We start from the raw sequence: 12820 nt of genomic DNA on the forward strand, positions 1-12820 counted from the left end.
GATAACAATAGCTTTGCACAACTGGTCTTTTGACAGTTCCATTCATCGCTGTAGGAAAAGCATAGATGTTATGATTAACATTAACAACAGCTCAGTCCTATTTTAGGTGTATGAGTAAGCTGGTAGTATGGTACATTGTGATAGTGAGCCAGCATGCAGAATACACTGAACCGAAGGAATTCAGCTTTCATTACATATTTTTCTGCAAATAGAAACCTGAATAAGACAGAATAATTTTAGATCACCAGGTTGGAGACATTTAACATGTGAGGTATCTGTTCCCAGGCAGAGTACATTTACTTTATGGTCACTGCAGGGTCTACATGTGTCACTCACAGTAAAACTCACTCACTCACTCATCATCTAACCGCTTTATCCTCCACCAGAGGGTCGCGGGGGGTGCTGTGCCAATCTCAGCTACATCGGGCGATAGGCGGGGTACACCCTGGACAGTTCGCCAGTCCATCGCAGGGCCACACACAACTAGAGACAAACAACCATTCACTCTCACTCCTACGGTCAATTTAGAGTGTCCAATTCACCTAATCCCCACATTGCATGTTTTTGGACTGTGGGAGGAAGCCGGAGAACCCGGAGAGAACCCACGCACACACGGGGAGAACATGCAAACTCCATGCAGAAAGGCCCTTGTTCCAACCGGGGCTCGAACCTGGGTCTTCTCGCTGCAAGGCGAGAGTGCTAACCACTACACCACCGTGTGGCCCCACAGTAAAACTAATATATCAAATTAAATGAGGATGTCACCACTGTCACATTGCAGCTTGTTTTGCATACTAAGTTTTGAATTACCAGAGGAAATACTAATATTTATACAGGAAATCATTACTGTGTACTTTTATTGCTGGTTGACTGAGTTATCTGTGTGCTCTGACGGCTATATGCTAAATAGAGCAAAAAGACCAAAGGGCTAAACATATCAGAGAAATGTGAGTTTTTTTTATATACTTTTGAACTACCCACTCCCACTTAATTCTGTTTAACATTATGACTGTAACATTATGTGGCTGTGCCTTTTATGAAGGCAGCTAGCATACTTGCGGCTAATGTAAGCAAATGCTACATTAGCTTAATTGCACTTTTATATTTCACTTGTCTGTCCAGTTACTACTTATTTTGTCTGAAATTTCTCACCTTATGAATGAGTTGGTTGAAGAAAAAAATGATTTACACAACCAGGTAACCTGGGTTAGTTAGCTGGTTAGCTAACTCTGTTGTCTTCTCTGTGGCAGGAAAGTTACAGCAGCTCTTGAACACTAGGGTTGCCAGATGGTTTTCCTCTGGTATTTGGCAACTGTTTGAGTTTGCTGTTAACCACAATGTTCCGCCCTTCACAAGCTAAACAGGTAGCTGGAATGATTTTATTTCACTCCCTATATTCAGCCAATTTTAATGTTGTGGCTCATTTATGTGCAGTGAATGAATATTACATGAACAGTTTAATTCAACAGTGAATTGGTCGCTACAGCTACGGTATTTCATAATACACTGTGTCAAATTATTAAGTGCACGGCTATTTAAAGACATTGGTTAAATAACTGTTTTAAAGGCTGTCTATCTACAAGACAAGCATGTTACAAGACATTTGGTCTCAGTAGTAAATGCTGTTGGACTTGTGGGAGAGGTATAGTTTGGGTAACAGGGTTTTTCTCTTGTCCCGCAGTCCTGGCAACCCTGATTATTAAACATACGCAGTTTTTATGAGGAAACAAGTAGTAGTAGTTTGTCCTCATACTCTGAACCTCACTAAAATGTGAAATAACAAAACTATTTGGCGTGTTTGTTATATTTTTTCTTACTATTCTTCTTTTATTCGGTGGCAGCGGCGTCATATATTGCTAACTACACATCGTGAGTGAGCGATTGAATGAGTGAGAGAGAGAGAGCGTAAGAGCGCATCCCCGCCTCTCTCTCTCTCTCTCTCTCTCTCTCACTCGGTGTCTGTATCCTCCTCTCAGCAGCAGCAGTGTGTTTTCAGCAGCATCATCCTAAAGACCCACGCCGCTCACTTTCACTCGAGGCTGACTTTTCTCGCGCAGAAAATTCAAAATAAACCCCACACACACCATCAAACTCACGAGAGAAACCTTCACCCTCCAGAGGCTCGACAGAGGGGCAGTTTGTGAGCGTCTGAACCGAGTGTTTTCCCCACGTCTTCGCAGGTTTTTCTGACCACTCCAGACATCACACCGGACTTCTCCCGTCGACTCCGCATCCTCGCAAGGTAGGATGGATAACACAGTCACTGGCGCACGGAGCACAACACCTAATATCCTCCTCAACGACCTCATTTTATTTGTAATAAATACAATATTAGCATAATTCGGCACCTGTTTGGTTTTTATTCGACTCATTAATATGTATTTATTAGCGGATTAAGGCCAAATTAATGAGACCTAATTTACACATACCGTTTATCAATACATCCTCCGCAGCTCCTTTATTGATCCAGCACGCAAACAGGCGATTTATCAACATTAAAAGATCAAGGTTTGGTGTGGACTTACTCTCCCTGCCCACACACACACACACACACACACTATCACAATCAGGCTGCTATTAATATATATTCATCAGCAAAGTGAACAGATAAAGGCAACTTGTCACTTTGTGTTGGTGCAACATGGCGTCTTCATATGTGGTGTGATGTTGTAGTTTGGCACCTGGTCCTGATGTTGCGTGTGTTTGTGTGTGTGTGGGTGTGTGTGTGTGGAGACTTGTATTTGTTGAGCTTTTCTGACATAAACCCTGACAGGACCACTAGTCCTCTTGGAGACCTAAACCTGGTCCTAATGAGGCAGAACCTAATTTCCGAAGAACTGGTTAAGTTTAGGGCTAAAATTGAATTGTGGTTAGATGAAGGAGTAACTGGTTATGGTTAAGATCGAGACCCTGTTAAGACTGTTGAAATGAATGTAAATCAATGCAATGTCCTTATAAGGATGGCTGTGTGAACCTGTGTGTGTGTATGTGTCTTTTTTTTCTTCTTGGGAAGCTGTTTTGTGTAAATCATTGCAGGCAGGCAAGACCACCAGTACCTCCTGTGCACACACACACATACACACATGCGCACACATTTCAGGAGAAAACTGGCACCAGGATTAGACAGAAATCCACCAGAATTTCTCCAGAATCAAAGCTTTAACCTCTCCTCTATTCCTGTCTCATGGCGGTTCCTCTCTGTCTGCCTCTCAAGGTCATTCCCTCTTGGCAAATGATGGTAAAGGGACAATGTTATGTAATAGCCTACAGCGTGGCTCAGGGGTAGTTCTTCATCTTTCACGACTGTAAAATCACTCACTTTGACTATTTTTTTGAGTCAGTCTTTACCTAATTGCTTATATATGTCCAGCTATGTGTGTATGTGCTTTTTAATGCTTATTGCCTGTGATGAAGTCCCAATGGACTATGAGACAAAGGACTATGACTCAGGTTTAGAGACAGTGTGGTTCTCTGCTGCTCTCTGCATTGCACTGCAGACTGACCCAGACTCGGTCCTGTCTCCACCTAAATGAACATAAAACATTGACATCTTCTATGTTGATTATGCACAAATAAATTTTTCTTTAGATGATGCAAAAACTCTGCCATGCGTAAAATGTGCAGCTAATGGGGGGTGGGTTGTATTCAGTGTTGTGTGCTAACGAGAGTGTCACACCTCTCACATCACACCATGATCATTTCCATTTTGCATTTTTCCTTTTCTCATACTGCTGTGCATTTCACCCTGTGTTCATCTGGTGGACGGTGAAAATGTACAGGGTGGAGAATGTAAGAGGAATCTCATCATCACAATTGTGGCTGCTGATGAGCGATCAAGCGATCGCTGAGGGTGCTGAGTGGAGATCTTTTTAAGGTAGTCAAAGCTTCATGTTCAATTATTTATCGCATTAGAATAATTCGTTTGATGGAAAAATCGACAAATCGACCTCTTCAAACGTGACACTCAACACGCGGAGAATGTAAAAAAATGGATCCACGTCACTAAATTCAGTCTACCTCGATGATTTATATGTATAATAGTGTTGATTGTGGTTTTTGTTACATAAGTAATAGCAGTCCAACAGGCTGCGTCTGCAGCAGTCAGTGGTGTGTGGGTTTACTGTCCTGTATCACAAGGGTGTGAAGATTTGTATCATGGTTTTAGTCTCATTTCAGCATCGTTCATGACATGACTAAAAGCTTTTATCATTATCATGATAAAAAAATAAGTCATAATAGCAATAAAAAGGCAGATAATTTATCAATAATATTATCTCCTTAGTGAAGGTGAAAAACACAAACACAGAAGTATTTCACAAATCTGAGGCAAAACAGTGCAGTAATAATAACAATTATTTGTTATTTTCAATTATTGCCCAGCCCGGCGTTACGCTCTCAGTGTGACCGATAACAGAGCAGATAAAGGAGTGAAATATTTTCATTAGCAGCTGTGGAAAGTGAGAATTACACGCATGTTATGGACAAAAAAGTTTAAATCACTTGATATTTATAGTTATTGCAATGCCAAATGAATAAAGACAGAGTTTTCCTGAGTAGGGCTGCAAAGATCAATTGATTTATCGATGGTTAGTCGATTACTAAACTACAACTGTTTGATGATCTACTTATCTTTAAAAATAAGTTACCAATAAATGATTTGAATATATAAAAGAAAAACAGCTTATTTGCTCCTGTGTGACAATAAACTAAATATCATTGGTTTGTTGTCATAACAAAACATTTGAGGAAGTCCTCATTTTAAGGTTGAGGAAACACCAGTTGACATTTTATGGACCAAACTCATTGATTAATCAAGTAAACAATTGGCAGAATAAGTATTTATGACAATAATCAATAGTTGCAGGCCTACACCAAGTAATTGTGGTTTAAAACGGACAACTGCTAAACAGCAAATGTCAATACACAAGTATTTTGTGACATTTCATGGTCTGATGCTGTATTGATTCTTGGAAGTGCTGCAGCAATGTTGACATGTTCTTAACAGTAGATTTCAGACTGTGGCGTTTTGTTGTATTTAAGCCTCTGATGAATTGATAGCAGACGTTCTTCTTCCGTAGACATTCATGGGTGTCTCTGTGTGTGTGTGTGTGTCTGTGTCTGTGTTTCCGCACTTGCTTACAATAAGAGCAACAGAGGCCCAAGAGTTTTGATCCTGATGTGGATTTGAACAGAGGCTTGTCGCGTGCATGGGGTGAAGTCTGCCATCTCTGATTGCCTTGTTGTGTATGTATATGATGTTATTATTTTCACTATGAGAGTTTTTTTCACAATAGATAATATGTCGCAACATATCACGTTGCTAATAATACAACATTATATCGTATCGTAATCCCCTTATCGAATTACGTATCGAATTGCCACATTCTTGCCAACACAGACGTTTAAACAGGGAAACATTTCACAAATCTCACACTGAAGCGTTCATAGCTAAATGTATTCCTCGAATGTTGTTAGCACAAACAAAATGTCAACGAGTAGAGGTGTAAATAGTGATTCTTATCCTCAAAGCTTCAAAATTGATTCAACATTTTCAAAAATCAATAAAATTGATTAATTATACTGGGTTAACACTCAGGTTGCACCCTTAAATAAATTCATCCATCCATTCATTTTCTACCACTTTATCCTCCACAGGAGGGTCGCAGGGGGGTGCTGTGCCAATCTCAGCTGACATAGGGCGATAGGCGGGGTCACACCCCGGACAGTTGGCCAGTCCATTGCAGGGCCACACATAGAGACAAACAACACAAATTCACTCCCATACTCACCACTACGGTCAATTTAGAGTGACCAATTTACCTAATCCCCATATTTCATGTTTTTGGACTGTGGGAGGAAGCCAGAGAACCTGGAGAAAACCCACGCACACACGGGGAGAACATGCAAACTCCATGCAGAGAGGCCCTCGTTCCAACCGGTGCTCAAAACCTGGGTCTTCTTGCTGCAAAGGCAAGAGTGCTAACCACTACACCAACTGTGTGGCCCGTTGCTTAAATAAATGTAAAATAAACGATTGGATTTGCTTGTGTTTATGTACATAAAAGTTATCTAATCTTGCAAACACATTACTCGGATTTCATGATGGCAACACAACAGCAATATGTACTGAATACATCGAGTCAGATTCTGAAAGACTCTCACCTCTATCAACTAGTGTTGAAAATTTCCAATAATTGAACGTGCTATTAAAAAAAAGTTGGTTTCTCGTTAAGAAACACATATTTAGGTTAAACATTGTACATTAGTGGTACATTCATTAATACATCACTCAATTAACAATAATACACCACCAGCATAATTCACATAAATAATGAATCACAAACAAAAACAAATGTCTAATAAAACAATGACGCTCTTGCTTGAAAAAGCCATTTGTGTCACAGTTATTTTTAACAGCCAAAAGGGTTTTCAAAATCATGCTGACAACATTGTTAAAAATATATATATATATATATATATATATATATATATATATAAATATATTTTTAAAGAAATGAGTAGGAAGAGGAAGATATTTTGAATTAGCTTCAACAAAGCATGTTGCCTGGTGCGTCACTTAAAAGAATTTGCAGCTGCAGGTTTTATAAAACAGTGCAGGGCTGCGGGGGTGGAATTTATATAAAAAAAAAAAGTGTTATTTGTTTAAGCCTTTTCACACCATACATTAATCACTGAAGATAAATCCTCTCCCACTGAGGTAAAATATTTGCGTGTGTCGTTATATAATCGACTTTTTGGCAGAAAGTTGGAGGCACTGTGTTGTGTATAAGAAACGGCTCGTGTTGTGACGCAGGCCTGGGCCACCGGCAACACACTGACACAGTACAGACACAGACTGAGCTCGGCTGCTTGAATGAATGTAAATCCTGCATTATGTGCATTGTGAGCTTTTGTTATGACATTCTGGACGTATCAGAAATGAATGAGCACTTGTCATCAAAAATGTAATGTTCATTCTCCAGAGGTTTCCTATAATACAGTATGTGTCTGTCTGTATTTGCGTTTGCTGCCTCTTAAGGCCGGCAAAAACACTGACCTTATCAGGACCAGTAGGAGAAGAAAACCTGGTCCTAATGAGGCAGAACCTCATTTCTGAGGGTCTAGTTAAGTTTAGTATTTGTGTTATCTTAAGTTAGGTTTAGGCAGCAGCTGGTTATGGTTAAGGTTAGTGTAAAAGTGTTTCCCAGGTATAACTCATGTTGTGGGGACCTAAATCTGTTAACACAGTCACATTATGGCACATTATAAGCAAGTCCATAATTTAATAACTATAATAATATTTACAGTAGTTAGAGTAAGAGTACGGCCAGTAGTAGGTATGGTTAAGGTTAGAGAAAGTCTCCAGGAACTGTGGCTGTGTGTGTGTGTTCGTGCTTGCAGCATCATGCAGTATATATGCTGACAGTATGCTCATAATGTGCCCGGGATGTTTTGAAAAGCAGCACTTCATCTCAATTCTTAATGATCTCAGTTTTCCTGGGATGCAGAGTGCACACACGCACACTAAGTAACAGACACGCAGTCTTAAACGCATGGCACTCGCACACGTAATTGTGACAGGCTGGAATTCAGAAACGATACTGTGTAAAACAAACGCGTTGTATCTGTCACACACTAGCACACACACACACACGCGCATTCCTTTGCAGTCAGTGACATAATGTCCAGACTGACGCACACCGTGTGCTGACATCTCTCCCGGGACACATCTGTCTCCTGCTGCAGCTACTGTCTTCAGGCTCCACACTCCATATTGTAGCAGTTTGAATTACACTGGGTCTTCAGCTCCACTGAAGTACTAACCCACTGTCTTTTCAAGCAGGAGATAGTTGGCATACTTAATGATGAATTTCTACCTTATTCTGGATTCAAGCACCCATTGTTTCATAATTCTTATTCTTGTTTTTCTTGGTCTCGTCTTCATCTTCATTTCTGTCAGTGTTGGCCTTCTTCTTCTTCGCTGGTGCTCCGCAGCTGTTGGCATTAACTGCAGTTGAAGCCCCCCTATGCAGAACAGATGATCAAATATGTAGAGGAAGGTTAAGGTAAAGGTTAACTCAGGCAATAATGCAACATTTTAAATGCCAAAAAATTGCATTAAACACCAAAGATGTACAAGAAGAAGAAGAAAAGCATAGTCTTCATTTGGAATGTGTCTGTCGATATTGTTGCAGCATGTTCACTCTCACTTAAGAAGCAGTCTCAGTTCAGTAGCATCAGATATTACAGTATAAAGATATGGTCTGTTCATTTGAAACTGTTAATAAGAGACACTTGAATCTCTTTGTTCACTCCAAATCCATCACTGAATATCTGTTTCATTTGGAGGTTTATGTAGGAGGGACGTGTTTGTTATTTAGTTTGAGATTTAGCCGAAAAAAGAAGAGGTAGAGGAGGGAGTGTATAACAGCATTAGTTCATGCTTTGTTTTTAGCACTGTAAGGCCCAGTAATGTCTGCTAAGAATAGTTTATCTTTAATCTCAAATACAAAACCTTGTCTTTGTTGTTTGTCATTGACTTTTGAAGTCAGTATTTTTCGCAGCAGCAATGCCATCATATAATGTTGAGCACGGGTCATTATGAACAACATAGGAGAGGTCTATAAATGGTGAGGGTGAAATCTGTATATTTTAGTATGTTCCAAAATCCAAAATGCAACCACTCTAACCTCCTAAGAGATGAGCTTCATATAGAAAAACAATATTGTCATTCAGGGCCTAACAATGTGGGTAAAATATCCATTGCAATAGGAAAACGATTTGCTTTTTAACAAGATGGAGCATTAACACAGGAGATACCATCAACTTCTACGCTCTAAAGCAAAGACAAGAACTGTAAGATATGAACTGTTTCTCATATGTCTGCATGGCATTTTGTTTACAAATGGCATAAAACATAGTAAGATTGAATTGCAGCCTTTGCAATTTGGTAACTGCGCTGATTTGAAAATGATTGTTTGTTTAGCCCTCGTATCATCCATCACTGCTCTCCTACAATGAGATGCCGATTTATGTCTGGCCGTGTCAATGTTTTGGTCCCTTCAATTAATTTTATATCACCATTTCCATTGAATACAAATATTTATTTGGAATGATGAGTCAGGCAGCCATTTGTTTGTATTGTGACAGAGAAAAAGGAGCTGCCGCTTTTGTTATTGTGCCGATCCACTGTTGCTCCGTGATTATAGTCATTGCTGAGAATCTCTGTTATGTTGATGTTTCCCAGCAAAGCTGCAGATGAAGGATCACAGGGTCAGCTATTCAATGAGGAAATTGCACAGACTCTTCTCCTTTTCAGAAGCAACTGAACATTCTGAGGATGTTTTCTTGAAAAGCTCGGCTTTTGATGCAAGATTATTATCTGGATACTTGTGTGCTCATGTTGTATGATGTGCACCATAATAACCACGTACAGTACCGCCTCTTCACATACGAGGCCATGGTACTAGATGGCCCGCCAGTGCAGGGCTATAAATGTGTGGGTGAAGAGGATGTTACGAAGCTGTGCCTGTTTTTCCACAACTGTTAATGCACATTATTTGATGTGAGTGTCAGTTTGAGGGAAAAAAGTCCTCCTACACCCATATTGTTGTTTTCTTCAGCGAAACAAACGACTCTGGGTTTGTACTAAAAGCCTCGTGACAAATAACGAGCAGTTGAGACGTGCAGGTGTCACACGTGAAGCTCGTCCCTTATGAATTCATCAAAGGTCTGCTTGAAGTGAAGGGGTTTTTGAAGGGTATGGGTATGTTGTTCAGAAATGGCATCGCCATGATCATTATAACAGCATGTCCACCAGAGAACACTGAGCATTTTTCATACTTAAACATGTCAAACTCAGGTTTTATGCCTGGAATTTAAATTATAATAATATTTAAAAATGTTATTGCTTCAATATGATTAATCTTAGCCAACCCTTTTTTACATTTTTATTAATTTTGTAGTGCGTTGTTTCCTGTTTTAGTTTTCTCCCTTTGTCAGCTGGTTTTTGTCCATTGTCTTTTGGTTTTTGGATGTCTTTCATTCATTCATTCATGGCCTGTTGTGATCACTTGGTTGTTGAGCATAGACAATGATGCTTTTCACTGCAGCTCTGTTACTCCCAGAGCTGTATCAGCTGAGGGGTAATGCAAATGACTGTTTGTTGTACCAGCAGCGATTTCAATTCTACCAAGTTTATTTATTAGTTGTATTACTCGTTTGATTCACAGTTAGTCACAATTTAAGAGCACTGCGCCTTGCTGTGTTTTGATAAAACATCAATTTCAAGGCAAATTATATCGTCCCAATGTGTCTTGGGGACATCTGAAGTACTTGCAAAGTTTGCCTCTGTGTCCATCTTTACGCTGCTTCTGCTCTCTGCCAACAAAGCTATATAAACAACCAAATGAAATCAACTACATATACACTTTTCACACACATATGCTTCCCCACACCTGAGTTTGATAACCCTCTTATATCACTGTGAAAAAACGAAGACATGCAGAGCTTCCTGTCATCGTAAAGCTCTACAAAAGCGAAATAAAGACTTCAGTGCGAGCAACAACTCTCACACTGGTGTGATAAATATGAGGCTATACCCAGTCCAGGTCACAACATCCAAAATCCTGTCTTCATCACTATGAGCTTGCCAGCCAACGTGTGGCCAGCTTTAATGCTCTTATTTAGTAGCAACAGATGCATTAAAACAATGATATGTTGTTTTTACACTTAGATGGCGTGAAGACAAAGGTATTCTCTCCCCGTTTCGATCCAGTGGACAGTCTTGAAGGTGGTATCTTCTCGTCTAACTTTCAGGAAGAGGGCGAATACATGTGTTTCCTAAATTGTTGAAATATTCCCTTCAAGTATGATATGATTCCTTAGGAATTTTGCGTGTTTGAGCCATCTCGTATGTCCTGCATTACTGGCACGAGGATTTGTTTTTATATCCTGCCTTCCTTGATGGCGTGGTGAACAGGGACCACTTTAGAACCAATTTTTGGAAACAGCCAGCTGCTGACATTCATTCCTGAGCAATTATGTGACAATCAAACCCAATACATGATGAGCGAGGAAGCCTGGATGCCGTGACTGTGCTATTTATTTTTTTTATTTTTCTTTAACCGTAACAAGGTTGCTGTTTGACAGCCAGCTGTTATTTGTGATTGGAGTGTCCGTGAGCACACCGCGGGGAGAATGTTGAAAGCGGTCCCGACTCATGGTCTCATTAGTACACAACACTAATGTGATGCTGGCATTTAAAGAATGGTCTGAAAATTGGTGCACTACCTGTCTCCGGTGAATTTTAGGTGTGTGTTGACTTTAAACACATATTGATTCAGATGGAAATCAGTAGACGAAGTGTAAGGCAGAACATCCGCCTCTAAATGTAAGACACAGTGGCCAATGTAGAGAAATTGAGCCTGGTGACAAACCAATGCAGCATGGCAGGCTTCAGTATATTACTGCAGCACCTCTTGGATGTTTGCCCGAGCCTCTTGTCCTCGCCCCGCCACATGCAGAGACAGCTTGGCACTGCACATAGTGTTGCTGTCTCACATCTCCCTTGGTCTTTTCAAGCAAAAGAGGTGTAATAAAACATCTTAGCAGGGACTAAGTGTTGAAATGTTCCAAAACTCTATCCATGGGAATTATTGTAATTAAGGGGTTGGGTAATGGACTAATCATGGCTATAAAGTCAGCAGTGAGTGTGCAGATACTGGAAGAGGCAGAGGAGAAATTAAGGGACACTAAACCACAAATATTTGTAAAAAAAAAAAAAAAAGAAAGAAAAGGTCAAAGACTTTAAGAGTCATTATTACGCTTTTCAAATTCCACAGATTGTCATTTAAAAATGAGATATTTACCATTTGGAAAGAACATTGCTAAAGGCTGTAACAGGTACAAAAAAATAAACATTTAACAGGCTGTGGATTAAAATAAATTGTCATTTATAAAAAAAATATGAAATGACAATCACTTTTCCTCCCAGACAAAAATTATTGGGCTAAAAACCGATTAATGCTGCACAGCCCTGGGCTGTTTTGGCATGGAATTAAAAATACAAATCTGTTAATGTTTTTTACACAGGGAATGTAATGTCAAAGCTCAGACTGATTTAAAAGGTTTAGACTTCCCCTTAAAAAAGGAAACAACAATCACAAACAACCAAAATTAGATAGAGCAGCTGCTCACAAAAAAAACCCATTACCCATGAAGAAGAAGGACAAAGACTAATTTCCAACATGTGACACTGTTCTGCTGCCTCATATTACAGTCCATTTGTTTAAAAGCTTATTTTTAGATGGAGCTTTGCTTTGCACTTTCACAGTTGTGTAGAAATGTGTGTTTGGGCCTTGATGAATCACTCTTTCAAATGCCCTTCAGACTTTTTATGTAGGTTCATCCCAGGTACACAGACTTCTCTGTGTTTTGTGTTTAGTGAAAGAGGTCTAACTTGATTCTCTTTTTGTGTGTGTGTGTGTGTGTTCTGTGTCATCCCTGTCTTTTATGTAGGCAAAATGGGGAAACAGAACAGCAAGTTGACCCCTGAAGTGATGGAGGACCTGGTGAAGAACACAGAGTTTAATGAGCATGAGCTGAAGCAGTGGTACAAGGGATTCCTGAAGGACTGTCCCACCGGCCGACTCAACCTGGAGGAATTCCAGCAGCTCTATGTCAAGGTAAAGCGCCGCTTACTTACTTTCAGGTCGACGTTAGACTTGATGACATTTTATGTGCTCACTAACAACTGCACATGGAGACTGGTTTACTGGATGAGCATATACAGTGTGCTATAGTTCATGGAAACACTGCA

At 39.9% G+C, this 12820-nt stretch overlaps 1 protein-coding gene across 1 annotated transcript in view; it reads left to right on the plus strand.

The window, feature by feature from the left end:
* Positions 1-2078: 2078 nt before the first annotated feature.
* The window catches only part of vsnl1a (visinin-like 1a), a 40794-nt gene continuing 30052 nt past the window's right edge, over positions 2079-12820 (plus strand). The window contains exons 1-2 of the mRNA XM_044049687.1: positions 2079-2242; positions 12520-12686. Coding sequence (XP_043905622.1) covers positions 12525-12686 — 162 coding nt within the window. The 5' untranslated portion in view covers positions 2079-2242; positions 12520-12524. The remainder of the gene's footprint in view (positions 2243-12519; positions 12687-12820) is intronic.

This window comes from Solea senegalensis, linkage group LG17, assembly GCF_019176455.1.
Source record: "Solea senegalensis isolate Sse05_10M linkage group LG17, IFAPA_SoseM_1, whole genome shotgun sequence".
Lineage (NCBI taxonomy): Eukaryota > Metazoa > Chordata > Actinopteri > Pleuronectiformes > Soleidae > Solea > Solea senegalensis.